Source organism: Taudactylus pleione, unplaced genomic scaffold (assembly GCF_031769625.1).
Source record: "Taudactylus pleione unplaced genomic scaffold, aTauple2 ptg000442l, whole genome shotgun sequence".
NCBI lineage: Eukaryota > Metazoa > Chordata > Amphibia > Anura > Myobatrachidae > Taudactylus > Taudactylus pleione.
Window position 1 is genome coordinate 5,378,091 of NW_028284844.1, and position 19,519 is coordinate 5,397,609.

Consider the following 19,519-nt stretch of genomic DNA (forward strand, 5'->3'; position numbering starts at 1 on the left):
TAGTGCTAATACCAGGAGGTGTCCCCTATACCCACCCACCCACCCATGTAATAGTGCTAATACCAGGAGGTGTCCTCTATACCTACACCCACCCATGTAATAGTGCTAATACCAGGAAGGTGTCATCTATACCTGCACCCATCCATGTAATAGTGCTAATACCAGGAAGGTGTCTTCTATACTCTCCCACCCATGTAATAGTGCTAATACCAGGAGGTGTCCTCTAGTCTTCTATACTCTCCCACCCATGTAATAGTGCTAATACCAGGAAGGTGTCCTCTATACCTACACCCACCCATGTAAGTGCTAATACCAGGAGGTGTCCTCTATACCTACACCCACCCATGTAATAGTGCTAATACCAGGAAGGTGTCCTCTATACCTACACCCATCCATGTTAGTGCTAATACCAGGAAGGTGTCCTCTATACCTACACCCACCCATGTAATAGTGCTAATACCAGGAAGGTGTCCTCTATACACTCCCACCCATGTAATAGTGCTAATACCAGGAGGTGTCCTCTATACCTACACCCACCCATGTAATAGTGCTAATACCAGGAGGTGTCCTCTATACCTACACCCACCCATGTAATAGTGCTAATACCAGGAAGGTGCCCTCTATACCTACACCCACCCATGTAATAGTACTAATACCACAAAGTTGTCCTCTATACCTACACCCACCCATGTAATAGTGCTAATACCAGGAAGGTGTCCTCTATACCTACACACACCCATGTAATAGCGCTAATACCAGGAAGGTGTCCTCTATACATACACCCACCCATGTAATAGTGCTAATACCAGGAAGGTGTCCTCTATACCCCACCCACCCACATAATAGTGCTAATACCAGGAAGGTGTCTTCTGTACCTACACCCACCCATGTAATAGTGCTAATACCAGGAAGGTGTCCTCTATACCTACACCCACCCATGTAATAGTGCAAATACCAGGAAGGTGTCCTCTATACTCTTCCACCCATGTAATAGTGCTAATACCAGGAGGTGTCCTCTATACCTACACCCACCCATGTAATAGTGCTAAAACCAGGAAGGTGTCCTCTATACCTACACCCACCCATGTAATAGTGCTAATACCAGGAGGTGTCCTCTATACATACACCCACCCATGTAATAGTGCTAATACCAGGAGGTGTCCTCTATACATACACCCACCCATGTAATAGTGCTAATACCAGGAAGGTGTCCTCTATACCCCACCCACCCACGTAATAGTGCTAATACCAGGAAGGTGTCTTCTGTACCTACACCCACCCATGTAATAGTGCTAATACCAGGAAGGTGTCCTATATACCTACACCCACCCATGTAATAGTGCTAATACCAGGAGGTGTCCTCTATACCTACACCCACCCATGTAATAGTGCTAATACCAGGAAGGTGTCCTCTATACTCTCCCACCCATGTAATAGTGCTAATACCAGGAGGTGTCCTCTATACCTACACCCACCCATGTAATAGTGCTAATACCAGGAAGGTGTCCTCTATGCCTACACCCACCCATGTAATAGTGCTAATACCAGGAAGGTGTCCTCTATACCTACGCCCACCCATGTAATAGTGCTAATACCAGGAAGGTGTCCTCTATACCTACACCCACCCATGTAATAGCGCTAATACCAGGAGGTGTTCTCTATACCTACACCCACCCATGTAATAGTGCTAATACCAGGAAGGTGTCCTCTATACTCTCCCACCCATGTAATAGTGCTAATACCAGGAGGTTTCCTCTATACCTACACCCACCCATGTAATAGTGCTAATACCAGGAGGTCCTCTATACCTACACCTACCCATGTAATAGTGCTAATACCAGGAGGTGTCCTCTATACCTACACCCACCCATGTAATAGTGCTAATACCAGGATGTGTCCTCTATACCTACACCCACCCATGTAATAGTGCTAATACCAGGAGGTGTCCTCTATACTTACACCCACCCATGTAATAGTGCTAATACCAGGAAGGTGTACTCTATACCTACACCCACCCATGTAAGTGCTAATACCAGGAGGTGTCCTCTATACCTACACCCACCCATGTAATAGTGCTAATACCAGGAAGGTGTCCTCTATACCTACACCCACCCATGTTAGTGCTAATACCAGGAAGGTGTCCTCTATACCTACACCCACCCATGTAATAGTGCTAATACCAGGAAGGTGTCCTCTATACTCTCCCACCCATGTAATAGTGCTAATACCAGGAGGTGTCCTCTATACCTACACCCACCCATGTAATAGTGCTAATACCAGGAGGTGTCCTCTATACCTACACCCACCCATGTAATAGTGCTAATACCAGGAAGGTGTCCTCTATACCTACACCCATCCATGTTAGTGCTAATACCAGGAAGGTGTCCTCTATACCTACACCCACCCATGTAATAGTGCTAATACCAGGAAGGTGTCCTCTATACACTCCCACCCATGTAATAGTGCTAATACCAGGAGGTGTCCTCTATACCTACACCCACCCATGTAATAGTGCTAATACCAGGAAGGTGTCCTCTATACCTACACCCACCCATGTAATAGTGCTAATACCAGGAAGGTGTCCTCTATACCTACACCCACCCATGTAATAGTGCTAATACCAGGAAGGTGTCCTCTATATCTACACCCACCCATGTAATAGTGCTAATACCAAGAAGGTGTCCCCTATACCCACCCACCCACCCATGTAATAGTGCTAATACCAGGAAGGTGTCCTATATACCTACACCCACCCATGTAATAGCGCTAATACCAGGAGGTGTTCTCTATACCTACACCCACCCATGTAATAGTGCTAATACCAGGAAGGTGTCCTCTATACTCTCCCACCCATGTAATAGTGCTAATACCAGGAGGTGTCCTCTATACCTACACCCACCCATGTAATAGTGCTAATACCAGGAGGTGTCCTCTATACCTACACCCACCCATGTAATAGTGCTAATACCAGGAAGGTGTCCTCTATACCTACACCCACCCATGTAAGTGCTAATACCAGGAGGTGTACTCTATACCTACACCCACCCATGTAATAGTGCTAATACCAGGAAGGTGTCCTCTATACCTACACCCATCCATGTTAGTGCTAATACCAGGAAGGTGTCCTCTATACCTACACCCACCCATGTAATAGTGCTAATACCAGGAAGGTGTCCTCTATACACTCCCACCCATGTAATAGTGCTAATACCAGGAGGTGTCCTCTATACCTACACCCACCCATGTAATAGTGCTAATACCAGGAAGGTGTCCTCTATACCTACACCCACCCATGTAATAGTGCTAGTACCAAGAAGGTGTCCCCTATACCCACCCACCCATGTAATCGTGCTACCAGGAAGCTGTCCTCTATACCTACACCCACCCATGTAATAGTGCTAATACCAGGAAGGTGTCCTCTATACCTACACCCACCCATGTAATAGTGCTAATACCAGGAAGGTGTCCTCTATACCTACACCCACCCATGTAATAGTGCTAATACCAGGAAGGTGTCCTCTATACCTACACCCACCCATGTAATAGTGCTAATACCAGGAAGGTGTCCTCTATATCTACACCCACCCATGTAATAGTGCTAATACCAGGAGGTGTCCCCTATACCCACCCACCCATGTAATAGTGCTAATACCAGGAGGTGTCCTCTATACCTACACCCACCCATGTAATAGTGCTAATACCAGGAAGGTGTCCTCTATACCTACACCCATCCATGTAATAGTGCTAATACCAGGAAGGTGTCTTCTATACTCTCCCACCCATGTAATAGTGCTAATACCAGGAGGTGTCCTCTAGTCTTCTATACTCTCCCACCCATGTAATAGTGCTAATACCAGGAAGGTGTCCTCTATACCTACACCCACCCATGTAAGTGCTAATACCAGGAGGTGTCCTCTATACCTACACCCACCCATGTAATAGTGCTAATACCAGGAAGGTGTCCTCTATACCTACACCCATCCATGTTAGTGCTAATACCAGGAAGTTGTCCTCTATACCTACACCCACCCATGTAATAGTGCTAATACCAGGAAGGTGTCCTCTATACACTCCCACCCATGTAATAGTGCTAATACCAGGAGGTGTCCTCTATACCTACACCCACCCATGTAATAGTGCTAATACCAGGAAGGTGTCCTCTATACCTACACCCACCCATGTAATAGTGCTAGTACCAGGAGGTGTCCTCTATACCTACACCCACCCATGTAATAGTGCTAATACCAGGAAGGTGTCCTCTATACCTACACACACCCATGTAATAGTGCTAGTACCAAGAAGGTGTCCCCTATACCCACCCACCCATGTAATCGTGCTACCAGGAAGCTGTCCTCTATACCTACACCCACCCATGTAATAGTGCTAATACCAAGAAGGTGTCCCCTATACCCACCCACCCATGTAATCGTGCTACTAGGAAGTTGTCCTCTATACCTACACCCACCCATGTAATAGTGCTAATACCAGGAAGGTGTCCTCTATACCTACACCCACCCATGTAATAGTGCTAATACCAGGAAGGTGTCCTCTATACCTACACCCACCCATGTAATAGTGCTAATACCAGGAAGGTGTCCTCTATACCTACACCCACCCATGTAATAGTGCCAATACCAGGAAGGTGTCCTCTATATCTACACCCACCCATGTAATAGTGCTAATACCAGGAGGTGTCCCCTATACCCACCCACCCACCCATGTAATAGTGCTAATACCAGGAGGTGTCCTCTATACCTACACCCACCCATGTAATAGTGCTAATACCAGGAAGGTGTCCTCTATACCTACACCCATCCATGTAATAGTGCTAATACCAGGAAGGTGTCTTCTATACTCTCCCACCCATGTAATAGTGCTAATACCAGGAGGTGTCCTCTAGTCTTCTATACTCTCCCACCCATGTAATAGTGCTAATACCAGGAACGTGTCCTCTATACCTACACCCACCCATGTGATAGTGCTAACACCAGGAAGGTGTCCTCTATACCTACACCCACCCATGTAATAGTGCTAATACCAGGAAGGTGTCCTCTATACCTACACCCACCCATGTAATAGTGCTAATACCAGGAAGGTGTCCTCTATACCTACACCCACCCATGTAATAGTGCTAATACCAGGAAGGTGTCACCTATACCTACACCCACCCATGTAATAGTGCTACTACCAGGAAGGTGTCTTCTATACCTACACCCACCCATGTAATAGTGCTAATACCAGGAAGGTGTCCTCTATACCTACACCCACCCATGTAATAGTGCTAATACCAGGAAGGTGTCCTCTATACCTAAACCCACCCATGTAAAAGTGCTAATACCAGGAAGGTGTCCTCTATACCTACACCCATCCATGTAATAGTGCTAATACCAGGAAGGTGTCTTCTATACTCTCCCACCCATGTAATAGTGCTAATACCAGGAGGTGTCCTCTAGTCTTCTATACTCTCCCACCCATGTAATAGTGCTAATACCAGGAACGTGTCCTCTATACCTACACCCACCCATGTGATAGTGCTAACACCAGGAAGGTGTCCTCTATACCTACACCCACCCATGTAATAGTGCTAATACCAGGAAGGTGTCCTCTATACCTACACCCACCCATGTAATAGTGCTAATACCAGGAAGGTGTCCTCTATACCTACACCCACCCATGTAATAGTGCTAATACCAGGAAGGTGTCACCTATACCTACACCCACCCATGTAATAGTGCTACTACCAGGAAGGTGTCTTCTATACCTACACCCACCCATGTAATAGTGCTAATACCAGGAAGGTGTCCTCTATACCTACACCCACCCATGTAATAGTGCTAATACCAGGAAGGTGTCCTCTATACCTAAACCCACCCATGTAAAAGTGCTAATACCAGGAAGGTGTCCTCTATACCTACACCCATCCATGTAATAGTGCTAATACCAGGAAGGTGTCCTCTATACCTACACCCACCCATGTAATAGTGCTAATACCAGGAAGGTGTCCTCTATACCTACACCCACCCATGTAATAGTGCTAATACCAGGAGGTGTCCCTATACCCACCCACCCACCCATGTAATAGTGCTAATACCAGGAAGGTGTCCTCTATACCTACACCCACCCATGTAATAGTGCTGCTAATACCAGGAAGGTGTCCTCTATACCTACACCCACCCATGTAATAGTGCTAATACCAGGAAGGTGTGCACTATACCCACCCACCCATGTAATAGTGCTAATACCAGGAAGGTGTCCTCTAGACCCCACCCACCCATGTAATAGCACTAATACCAGGAAGGTGTCCTCTATAATGTGATAGCGCTAATACCAGAAGCTGCCCTCTATACCCACCCACCCACGTAACAGCTAATACCAATATCAGTCACCCAGGGGCAATGATGACCAAGACTCACTGCTCTGATCAGCATCTGGCTTGAGATCATCCAGTAATTCTTTCTTGGTCTCTATAGCATCATGAACCTCTTTCAACTTTTCCCTGTGAAGAATGAAAACATCACAATTTGTTCCAAGAGTCCAAGACGGGGCTCCTGCCCCCAGGGCTGTGGCAGTACAACGCCATACTCACATCTGTGCTTCTATTTTCATCTTCAATGTGTTGGACTAGAACAAAAATAAACTGAGTTAGTCTAGAGACACCTGCAGGGGGGATGAGACAGAAGTAAAGACACGCTGCATATAATAACTCCATAAGGCCAGGTAACCACTGAAGTTAATCTGCCGGTTTTTAACCACTAATGAAAATGGCAAATGTATGTTACATGCATTTGTTTCTGGTATTATTATGTTAGTGTTTTGCCCTCTGACTGGCTTGTTACCAGTGGGAAAGGAGATCTGATAAACTTTTGTGACTTGAAGCGATACTCACTCCCGCTCCTTCTTCTTCTGCCCCCTGGTTCTGTAAGGTCTTCTGCAGGTCGGCAATTTGTTGCTGTAACTCCTCCACACGTCCCAGGTTTAGCCTGTTACACAGAAGATAAAGAGGGGAATTCAATTAGAGGCGAAATGCCATATTCGCCTGTTTTTCTTGCGAAAATTTCACCTAAAATTTTATTTCCAAATTCAATTCCAGGATAATTTCACCTAAGCGGAAACAATTCTCCAAAAATTATTCTCCAATCAATAGCTGGTGAAAAGAAACGCAAAATCTTTGTTTTGGGGTACAAACATGGGGAAACAACTCAGAACCCTTAGGCCAGTCCCCCAAAGGACAAATTTGCAAAAAAAACAAAAACCTAAGAACACCCCAAAAAAGTCATGTCATTTTTGGGGTGAAAATTTAAAAAGTGGGGGGATAAACATAAAAAGTAGCGAAATAGACTTCTTGGGGGTCCCCAAGGATGGTTCAGGTGTTTTTGGGATTGCAGGTGCATGCCACAAGTGGATTTTTAAAGTTTTTAAAAAGTTCACTTTCGAGACATAAAAACATGCTATCACCTATTTTCAAGCACCTCAATTTGACAGGAATACTTATTTTCACCAAAAAATACAGCTTTAGGCCATTCTTCACCACTTTTACAAAGACGCTAATACCAAGCAATTTACACAACTTAAGTACCCAAAATAGTCTTATTAGGGCTATTAGTACACATCTATATTGATTCCTATGTTAATATATCTTTTTCTGTGGTACAGACTGACTTCCCCAATTCTATCAGTACTTTTCGCCTGTTCCGCATTCGCCTATTTCCATTTTCGCCTGTTTTGCAATTGAATTAGGTGAAAAGTGGGGACGAGCATGGAATAAATTTGCCTCTGAAACAGGTGAATGAAGCGAACAGTCGGACAGGCGAAAACTTTGCCTCTAATTGAATTCCCCTCAAAGTTTTCACATTACCAAACAAACACAGAGGATGAAGATTTATATCCCAGTTAAGTCCTGCCGATGTGGGCCTCAGTAACAAAGTGGGATTGTGGGGCCAATATAGAGTTATGTGCAAACTGTGACTGGGTGCAGAATTTGTAAGTGCACAAACCGTGTTACACTGTGATGGGTGCAAATGCAAACTTACTTTTACAATTAGACCAAATACTGCCCCTCCTTACAAAAGAGAGAAAATACACAATAATGCAATAACATACATACAGATGTATTCTCATGCACCTAGCCTCAATACGCCATGCGGAGCAAGTGAGCCGAGCAGTGCGGTGTCACGGTGTCTTTTTCATCTGAAAAAGTGTCTTAATTTCGACAAACCACTTCAGTAGACTGCACTGATTATTTTGATGCGATACTTGTATGCCTGTGTGCGACTGAGTCTCACTCTGTTCAACTCTTTCCAACAGGTGCAGTTGCTTCCTCCTCTGCAAACGGCACCATGATGCTCCCCCATAAACCTATGCATATTGTTGTGGATTATGCCCTATACCTATGCAGCTTTGCATTTTCTAAATAAGGACTTGAACTGACAATACAACTAGACCAGGCCTGGTCGACCTGCAGCTCTCCAGCTGTTGTGAAACTACAGATCCCAGCATGCCCTGCCAGAGTTTTAGTATTCCCCAATAGCATAACTGTGGCAAGGCATGCGGGGACATGTAGTTTCACAATAGCTGGAGAGCCACAGGCTGGCCAGGCCGGAACGCGACTGAGAAAAATTAAGAGGATGCAGTTTAAAGTTTGGCCACTAGATGTCAGCAAAATCAAATGGAAAAAGATTAAGCAAAGTGTTACGGTGGCCATACACGGTGCGATGCGCCGTGTAGGGCGACTGCCGATCCATCGGCAGACGGATCGTGCTGTCACCGCCGGCAATCGTGCGGTCCCCGTGAGGTCAGGAGTAAGAGGATTTGTAGAACCATCAGACGTACTGTCACATTGAGTCTGAAGGTAACATAAAAGGATGATTGATCCATGGAAAAGTCTCCCAGCAGTTGTCATGGGAAATTATGCTGTAATAGAACTGAAAATACTGCTGCAGGGCCAGGGCTGCACACTGATTGGCTCTCACTGTTCCAGAGAGCCAATCAGAGCTAGCATAGAGGGGGGAGGGAAGGGAGGGGGGAGGGAGGGCCAGGTCACCAACGATCCCAGCAGCATGAGCCAGAAAGGTTATCAGAGGCAGAGACACAGCACACAGCAGCCAGGGAAGGCAGAGCTTTTAGTATTTAAAGAAAAGAAGCCACCATCGAAACACCATTGAATGATTACCATTCGATGGCAGCAAACATCGGAATGCTGCCATCGAATGGTAAAACCACTAACATCAGAAGAAAAACATCGATGTCCATCCCTACTCCAGGCAGCAGGGCGCCATTCCAGGTACCCTGCAAGCCAAATACCGGTGCCATCAGAGCAGCAACAGTGTCGCCCGCTCGGCCTTGCGCTCTTAGCGGCGGCACTATCTGCACGTAGCGCACCCCTACTTATGGCCCTGCATTTAACAAACAGAGGTTTAGTTAAAACTAAGAAGCAAAGTATTAAGAATACATTTTAAAAGAAAATCCTGCAAAACAATACATAGAAAGTGATAAAAACAATTAGGTTGATATGTAGGTTCTTTTTATACGCTGTTTCTATTTGCGGATTTAGCAGTTGTTAAATTAACATTGATCACGACACAACGTCATCCATGTGACAAGCATTGGCCCTTTAAGGAAACGCATCATATCGAGAAAAGTTATAATACATTTTTTTTTTTTTAAACAAGATGCCACCTTTGCAGGATAACACTACACAATCAGATGGGATGTAGTTATGTGACCAGAGGCTGCAAGGCCGCCAGTCACAATCCCGACGCCGGAATGGCGGCTACGGATTTATGAAAGGCATCAAGATACCGACGCCTGTCATAATCCTGATGCCAGAATGCAGAACGACGCAGGCCAGAACAAGGTAAGTACAAGCGCCCATCCTCTTAGCCCGGGGGGGGGGTTTGGTTTAGAGCACCCCAGGGGGACTTGGGGCTAGGCACCCCCCGCAGAGGGTTGGGGTTAGGCACCCCCCCCGGAAGGTTAGGTTTAGGGTGCAGGGAGGGGAGGTTAGGTTTAGGTACTAGGGGGGGAGGTTACAGTTAGGCACCCCTAAGGGAGGGTTAGGGGGGGAGAGGGAGGGTTAGCTGTATTTACCTCCGCTGTCGGGATTTCCTCCCTTCGACCAGACACTGGGGCTGATTCAGACCTGCTCGCAAGCGCTATGCGCTCGCAAGTGGGTCGATGTTTGCCCCCTGCGCATGCGCGAGACCCGGCCAGCGACGGGCGCTCCGTCGCTACAAGTCTCACACCAAAACGGGGCGGCTGTCGATTGTGATTGACAGCTCGCCCCGTTTTGGAGGCGGGCAGGGGGGTGGCTACACAAACGGAGGCGTTCCCGAAGGAACGCCTGTCGCTTGTGGGAGGCACCACTGACATCACCAGTGATGTCAGTGGTGAGCTTCCTGCTCTATTTAGAGCAGGAGACTCACTGGGGCTTGCGGGAACGAGACACCCACAGCTTAGCGAGTGGCCAGGAGGCCGGCTCCATTTAAAAAAAAAACCTCCCTGATTCAGAGCGAGCGCTCTGTAAGAGCATCCGGCTCTGAATCAGGGCCACTGTTGGTTTTTGCACCGGCAGCTGTATAGCTGTATATGCAATACAATGCCATTCCATATCAGATGAATAATGGGCAGCGTACATGTGATTTGTAATATAAATTCTTGCCCGTCAACAAGGTGTCACCAGTGAGATGAAGAGTGGAATGATGCCTGACTAGTGCTCAAGGTGCCTTTTACACCCCTGCAGATTCGGGTGATTCATCTGTACTAGTAACATCACTATGGCAGACATGTTCAGGAGTACTGGTACCAGTATAGGGTGCGTAGGAGACAGATAAACTTCTGCAGATTTCTAGAGTTACAAGTGGCGCATTCAGGAAAATAACCGGGGCACCTGGATTTCCCCGAAGACCAGCTCTGTCAGATATCCTTAATGGTTCCCATTGCTAGAAGTATGCGGACACATTTCTGTATGTTTATTATTTTGTGATGATTCCTATTACTCCACAATAATGCAATGAGTACGTCACTCGCTGCGATAAGCGCTTACCGGTTCTCCGTCTCCAGCTCGCTCATTCTACGCTGGTTCTCCTCCAGCTGCACCTGCAGATCCGCGATGTGCTTGTTCTCAGAACCCTCTTGTTGCACCCGCAGCATCTTATTTTCATGCTGGAGCCTAATAAACATCTCCCTGCGGTGAGTGTAACACAGATCATGAAATAGTGAGCAGGAACACAGGCAAACACAGGGGGGTTTCCGGTTGCCTGGAAAGCCTCCAGTCCACACCATAACCACAATAGAAATAGTAATATAATAGAATGTTGCTAGTGCCGCATGTTCTTTTCAGTATCATAAATTAAATAATTAGCACCACGTGTGGATCTTTTAACGTGTCATTCAGTAATAAATACACCTGTGCATCAACTAGGAGATCAGGAAAACATGGACTGTTCGGGGTGCACAGCTACAGATTATTAATAGGGTTAATTATTAATACACTATCCATTTCATAACGAGATCAATATGTACATATATGTCCAGGGCAGTGCTAGGTTCTTCTGCTGCTCCCGGACTTGCTCCCATGCTCTGGAATGGTGCCCACATCTGAAACAAAAACATTCAGCTCAGGCAGGATGGCCCTACTGCCGCATCTAATGGCTTATTACTGTGATCTCTGGTCCTCTATATGCTGGGATTATGACACACAATACACTTGCTGGTTCATGGACAGGCCACACTATTTGTAAAATCAAGCATTTGGAAACCCCCCTTTAGAAATCCTGCGTTTGCCACTGAGGAACGTCACCCTGTATGTTGTAACATCTCCTATGACGCCTTCATTATAACGGATCGGCCTCGTCAGCGTCCTTCTACAATCAGAGACCGTTCTACCCTCTTACGGGATAAGCCAACCACATATTTTACAGTTTATTCAGTTATTGATCAGTGGTAAATGACCAATCATAGAACAGTTTGTTCATCCACGTTTCATATTTTCTAATCATTTATCACCTATATAATAATATAGTAATATCATTTATCCATCAACAGTTAAAGACTGGGGGCATATATTACCAGACTGCAGAAATGATCCTGTTTATGGTGATCTGAGCTACTGACGAAGTTGTGGGGGGTTTTCCACATCGAAACGCGTTTAGCACCCCAGGATTTATCTACTAGCATCTCAGAATATCAGGATCGAATTGGAGACGCATATGGGACGTTCCGGACCAGCACTACATATCTTTACCACCTTTGTCATTGACACTGCTGTCCTTGCTGTCCAACTGGATAAGCTATAAACAGGACCATTTCTGCAGGCTGGTAATATATCTAACACTGCTGGATAATTGGACCTCATTCAGAGCCGGACGCTATTTGCGCTCGCTCGTTCAGAAGAAAGGGGCTGGCTATTCAAATGAACCGTTCGCTCTTTGCGGTCTGTTCACGCCTCTAGGTCTGAACGGGCGAACCAAACATGCGGTCGTTTTTTGGAAAACTACGCCCCCTGGCCGCTCGCATCCTACGTCATGTCCGCTATTTATTAGATTAATCGAGTACATCGACCAGCGTATGAACTGCTCGCTATTCTTGTGGTTGGTTTTTCCTACCGCAATTTTGCGAGCAGTTCTGACAATAAAAACAGGATTTTGGTACTTACCGTTAAATCCATTTCTCCGATTCCACAGGGGACACTGGAGCTTCATGACAGTGGGGTATAGACGGTGGGTTGAGTTGAGCCTGGCACTTTAAAAATCTACAAGTGTGACTGGCTCCTCCCCCTCTATGCCCCATCAACCCCAGTTTTAAAGAACTGAGCCCGAGAGGAGACGGAGAACAGACTGAAGAACAGAGAAGGAGAACAGGAAAAGAAACATCCAACATACTGACACACTGCAAGAACACAGCAGGCTGCAGTGATAAACAGTCACACAATAAAAACAGACAAAACTGCAACAGAACTGAAGCAGAACAAGCAACTGAGAACAGGCAAGAAGCACTGGGTGGGCGTCCAGTGTCCCCTGTGGAATCGGAGAAATGGATTTAACGGTAAGTACCAAAATCCTGTTTTCTCCTTCATCCACTAGGGGACACTGGAGCTTCATGACAGTGGGGACGTCCCAAAGCTACCCTCCTGGGGGGGAGAGTGCTGAACGCCCTGCAAGACACTACGACCAAAATTTGAAGCAGAAGCCGCAAAAGTGTCAAATCTGTAGAAACGTACAAAAGTATGAACCGAAGACCACGTCGCTGCCCTACAAAGCTGTGAAGCCGAGACACCTCTACGTGCCGCCCAAGAAGTACCCACAGAGCGCGTAGAATGCGCAGAAATGGATACCGGCGGTGGTCTAGCAGAAGCAACATATGCCTGACGAATAGTCAGACGAATCCACCTGGCCAAAGTTTGTTTAGACGCAGGCCAGCCACGCCGATTAGCATCATAAAGGACGAATAGAGCCTCTGATTTACGTAGCCCCTCAGTACGGGACACATAAATGCGAAGTGCCCGAACCACATCCAAGGAGTGAGAATCCCCAGAAGAGTCCGACAACGCTGGCACTACAATCGGCTGATTCAGATGAAAACCCGAGACCACCTTGGGCAAAAAGGAAGGCCGGGTACGAAGTTCCGCCCGATCTTCGTGAAAAATCAAGTAAGGGGAACGGCAGGACAAGGCTCCAAGTTCAGACACACGTCTGGCCGAAGCCAGGGCCAATAAAAGGATCATCTTCCAAGTCAAATACTTCAATTCCACCTCCTGCAAAGGCTCAATGGTGGATGACTGAAGAAAAGATAAAACAAGATTCAGGTCCCAAGGAGCCGTGGGTGGCACAAAGGGGGGCTGAATTCTAAGAACCCCTTGAAAAAAGGTCTGAACCTCCGGAATCAGAGCTAGGCGACGCTGGAAAAAAATAGAAAGAGCAGAAATCTGCACTTTAAGCGATCCCAAGCGTAACCCCGCATCGAGGCCTTTTTGAAGAAAAAGAAGAAGACGTGGTAAATGAAAAGAGGAAGTGGAGGATCCACGACCTTCACACCAGGAGATATAAGCCCTCCAAATGCGATGATAATGCGCTGATGTTACCGGTTTTCTAGCCCTAAGCATGGTAGGAATGACCGACCTAGGAACTCCATGGCTTCTTAGGATGGCGGTCTCAATAGCCACGCCGTTAAACGAAGCCGCCGTAAATCCGGGTACACACATGGACCCTGTTGTAGAAGGTCCGATCGTAGCGGAAGAGGCCAAGGTTCGTCTGCCAGAAGGAATAAAAGATCGGAGTACCAAACCCGACGAGGCCAATCCGGAGCCACTAGGATGACGGTGGACGACTCTCGTTTGATCCGCTTGAGAATCCGAGGGAGGAGCGGAAACGGTGGGAACAGGTACACAAGGCTGTACGGCCAAGGGATCAGTAAAGCATCCGCTCCCACCGCTGCCGGATTCATGGTCCTGGAGCAGTAAAGGGGTAGTTGATGATTTATCCGAGATGCCATCAGGTCTATCTGTGGCTTCCCCCATCTGCAAACCAGTTGATGAAAGACCTCGGGATGAAGGGACCACTCCCCGGGATGAAGATCCTGACGACTGAGGTAGTCCGCTTCCCAGTTGTCGACCCCCGGAATAAACACTGCGGAAATGACCTCTACGTGTCTTTCTGCCCACAGAAGGATGCGACTGGCTTCTCTCATTGCCATCCGACTGCGGGTTCCCCCTTGGCGATTTATGTATGCCACTGCCGTGGCGTTGTCGGATTGTATCCGAACCGGAAGTCCTCGTAACAGAGGAGCAGCCTGTATCAAAGCTCTGTAGACTGCCCGCCGTTCGAGAACATTGATTGGTAAGAGGGACTCCTGCTGCGACCAAAGCCCCTGGAAGTGATTGTCCAGAACCACCGCTCCCCATCCGCGGAGGCTGGCGTCCGTGGTGACCAAGGTCCAATTCCAAATTCCGAAGCGGCGACCCGCTAACAGATGCTCCGTCCGAAGCCACCAGAGCAAGGATATGCGGGTCCGGGGAGACAGACGCACCAGCCGATGCATCTGTAGGTGGGACCCGGACCACTGAGACAGAAGATCCAGTTGAAATATTCTGGAGTGAAATCTGCTGAATTGGATGGCCTCGAAGGAAGCCACCATTTTCCCCAGGAGACGGATGCAAAGATGCACAGATACTTTCCTGGGTCTGAGCACTAGACGAACCAGCTCCTGTATGGCTATGGCCTTGTCCCTTGGCAAGAATATACGAAGCAGAACAGTGTCTAGAATCATTCCTAGGAACTGAAGTCTCTGGGACGGCATCAACTGAGACTTCTGGAAGTTCACAATCCATCCATGTTGAATGAGAATCTGATGTGTAAGGGACACTTGGTGTAAAAGGACTTCTGCCGTCGGAGCCTTGATGAGTAAATCGTCTAGGTACGGAACTATCGTCACCCCCCGAGAGCGCAAGTGAGACACCATGACGGCCATCACTTTGGTGAATACCCTGGGAGCTGACGAGAGACCGAATGGCAGGGCCTGAAACTGGAAATGAGCTTCCCTGATGGCAAATCTGAGGAAAGCCTGGTGAGGAACCCAAATTGGGACATGCAGATAGGCGTCCTTGATATCTATCGACACCAGAAACTCTTCTGCCTCTAGTCCCGCAATGACAGAATGGAGAGATTCCATCTTGAACCTGTGAAATGAAAGATACTGGTTCAATGATTTCAGATTCAGAATGGGTCTGACTGACCCATCTGGTTTCGGAACCACAAAAAGGTTTGAGTAAAACCCTTGTTGCCTTTGTGCAGTGGGAACCGCCACAAGGACCTCGGCCAGCAAAAGTTTCTCGATCGCTTGACGCAAAATTAGTTGCTTCAAGGGATCGACGGGCAAACCTGTTGTAAAATAACGCCGAGGAGGAGTGAAAGCGAACTCGATCTTGTACCCCTGAGATACCAGATTTCGAACCCAAGTGTCTGGAGAAGTCCGTCTCCAAACCTCCGAGAAACGCTGGAGGCGTGCCCCCACCTTCGGATTTCCGAGATGGGATGGGAGCCCGTCATGCCACAGGCTTGTCTGCTGGCTTGGGATCTGGACGGCGGCCAATATTTGCTTGACGTCCTCTAGTACGGCCTCCTCGCCCCGCTGAAGACGAACCTCGCGATCGTCCCTGAAATCTTGCCGATGCTCGAAAGGAACGAAAGGAAGGTCCCCTAAACAAGCGACGCGGAGGAGGTGCTGATGAAGGTAGAAAAGTACTCTTACCTCCAGTGGCCAGCGAGATCCATTTGTCCAGCTCTGGACCAAATAAAATATCGCCTGTGAAAGGAAGAGCTTCCACTGCTCTTTTTGACTCCGCATCCGCTTGCCAGGCACGAAGCCAAAGTGCCCGGCGAGCAGAGACCGCCGAAGCAGAAATCCTAGCGCCTACCTGGCCGATATCTCTGGAGGCGTCTCCTAAGTATACAGCAGACTCCTGAATATGTTCTGCCAAGGTAATCAGATCTGCCCGCGGAGTGCTGGATCTAAGACCCTCAGTCAATTGTTCCGCCCACTTTTCCACAGCCTTGTTGACCCAAGATCCTACCAAGGCCGGCCGGAGAAGTGCACCTGCGGCCGTATAAATGGATTTCAAAGTGGTTTCTAATCTCCGCTCTGAGGTTTCCTTCAATGTAGTAGCTCCTGGAACAGGTAACGTGGTCTTCTTTGACAACCGAGAAACCGAAGAATCCACAGGTGGCGGGGTCTCCCACCTCTTCCTATTTTCCGCAGGAAATGGGTAGAGAAGAAACGCTTAGGAATCTGGAATTTACGGTCCGGATTCTGCCAGGCTGCCGTCATCTGTTCATCCAACTGGAGAGAAACAGGGAATGTGACGGCCATCTTCTGTGACCTGGCAAATAAGGAGTCTTCTAACGAATCTGGAGCTTCCTGGCCAGAAATCTTAAGAACTTCCCTTACCGCTAGAATGAGTGCGTCAATACCTTGCAATGCCTCAGGTTCTTGTGAGTAAGTCTCTACGTCTGATTCGTCCAGCATCTCCCCTTCCTCCTGAGACGAGTGATCCGCTGCCGAATCCTCATCCGACTGGAGAACCGCCGGAAGAGCCCTCTTTTTAGATGAGCGACTTACCGTAGCTTCAGGAGCTTTAGACGCAGAACCCATCACTTGAGCAAGGCTATTCACCGAGCGGACTAAATTCTGAGCCCACGCTGGTTCTGCTAGAAAAGAAGGGTGAGATGTGCCAGGTAGATCTCTGGCAGACTCCCGTTCCCTACGGGAAGCGGCTAATTCAGAAGAAAGGTCCGCCATGACCCCGGCCAAACTATTTATGAAGGAGGGAGTGACAGACTGCGTGTTAGCACTGTCTGCTTCACATGTCTCGCACAGGGAAGACCCTTCGGAGCGAGCATGGGTAAACTTCTTCCTGCACTTAGTGCAGGCAAACAGCTTTTGTGATGCAGTTTTTTCTGTCCTGGATGTCATCATGTACTCACAGACAAGCACCACATACAATTCAGGAATGCAGAAGAAGTATAGGGAGAAGCAGAATTACAATAATAATGCTACTCAAGTATGGGAGCAGACAGAGCAATAAGGGAGGAGCAGAATTTCAATAATAATGCTACTCAAATTGCATGCAGAGCAGTATAGGAGGAGCAGAATTTCAAGAATAATGCAACTCAGTAACAGGGGCAGACAGGCATATAAGGGAGGAGCAATCAATAGGACCAGAAAGTAGTTAAAACCACCCTCTGTATTTACAGACCCCCTGTAGATGCTCTCAGTCTTTGATCTGCTCCTCTCCCCCTCCGCTCAGTGCCTGCAGTCTGAGGCGCCACTCCCGTTCAGAGCGCGCCAAACTAGCCCAGGCAGTGAAGGAGGAAGAGGAGGAGGGACCCATAAGCTCCTCCTCCTAATGGCCGCCGCTTTGTATGCGCACGGCATACACTTATACAGTGGGACGTTCTCACTCTCTGTCCCCGCACTGACAGCGGGGGCCAGCGGCACGACCGCCGCCAGTGATAACCGTGCCGGTGCCTTTTACACAAGCACCGGCACGCAGAGGCAGGACCGCTGTGAGCGCGCCTACCTAACAGCCAGCGCCGGTGTTCTATCACAACACCAGCGTGGCAACTGACAGCGGGGGCTGACAGCCGCGCGCTGTTTTCAGACCCAGCAGTTATTTTCACCTCTCCTGCTAGTCAGGAGAGGTGTGCTACTCACCGGGCTGCTGCGGCCAGAGCGCTGGGCAGTGAGGGGAGAGCGGGGACCCGGACACAAGCCAGTGGTAGCTGTGGCGGGCCCCGCTGAGTCTGATGACTCCTAACTGCCTAAAGCAGCCTCCCCTCCATAGGGTGACCGGACACAGGCTGCAGTAGCCGTGTGGTCCCCTCTCTGGCGGCTCCCACGATGCAGGCAGACTGTCACAGCTAACAGTCTGCCTGTCCTCTTGTGACTTTGATTCTCTTTTCTATATAAAATTAATATAAGGGCTGGAGACAGCCCCTGTGCGCCGGCTCTACTCGGGCACATTCTAAAAACTGGGGTTGATGGGGCATAGAGGGGGAGGAGCCAGTCACACTTGTAGATTTTTAAAGTGCCAGGCTCAACTCAACCCACCGTCTATACCCCACTGTCATGAAGCTCCAGTGTCCCCTAGTGGATGAAGGAGAAATAACCAAGTGACGTGGTCAATGACGCTGCTGTATTAATTATGCACACCCATAAAACGCCCGTTTTGACCTTTAAGCACGCCTGCGTTCGGATCTCCACTCCCCATTTTCAAGCACCTTCCCCTGTTACCACCCACATACGCCTCCTCCTGTCACTCAAAATAGCAGGCATTCGCTATTTAGCAAACAAACGATTTTCGGCCGCACTGACTGGTTTGCGCATGTGTATTACGATCCGTACGCATGCGCAGTTGAGCAAACATCGCTCGGAATGAAGGAGCGGCCGCTTACGAGCGGCTCTGAATCAGGCCCATTGGCCGGATTGCCCCCTTTCTTGACTCCGTTTCCTTCCATGTAGGTTGCTATCTATTTTGTGACTCTGTGATATACCATTTGATTCCTACATATCTAACGGATCACATGGACATTAGATCTTCATGAATTGAGCTAATTCATCCATCCTATGCTGGAATATCATTGTTCTATGTGCTGCTGTGACTATTATTATTATTTTTATGCATATTTTTATTATTAAGTGTTTATATTATGAACCAAGCCGTATTGGATTCTAATTAAGGGAGTTATTTATACTATTTCATTTATGTTACAATATGCCATATAAGTATTTGTAATATCTAAGTGTCTTCTTATCAGATTTGGAGCTATTTAGTATATTTAGATTGGGAGTATTACTATTACTAGCGCTGTTCGATCTTCTTTTTTCTGTGGATACTGGGAGCTATCCGGTGTGTGACATCACATAACAAGATAGGTCATTCATTTATTATACTTTATTTATCATTTTGTTTCATTTCATTGAACTGTTTAGTGCCCAGACTCTCCTCTCCAGGCTATACCCAGCATTG

General features: G+C 47.7%; 1 protein-coding gene across 1 annotated transcript in view; it reads right to left on the minus strand.

Moving 5' to 3' along the window:
- HOOK1 (hook microtubule tethering protein 1) overlaps window positions 1-19,519 on the minus strand; it is a 94,466-nt gene that overhangs the window by 18,470 nt on the left and 56,477 nt on the right. The window contains exons 15-18 of the mRNA XM_088447874.1: window positions 11,042-11,182; window positions 6,887-6,980; window positions 6,587-6,621; window positions 6,414-6,496 (exon numbers count right to left, since the gene is read on the minus strand). Coding sequence (XP_088304000.1) covers window positions 6,414-6,496; window positions 6,587-6,621; window positions 6,887-6,980; window positions 11,042-11,182 — 353 coding nt within the window. The remainder of the gene's footprint in view (window positions 1-6,413; window positions 6,497-6,586; window positions 6,622-6,886; window positions 6,981-11,041; window positions 11,183-19,519) is intronic.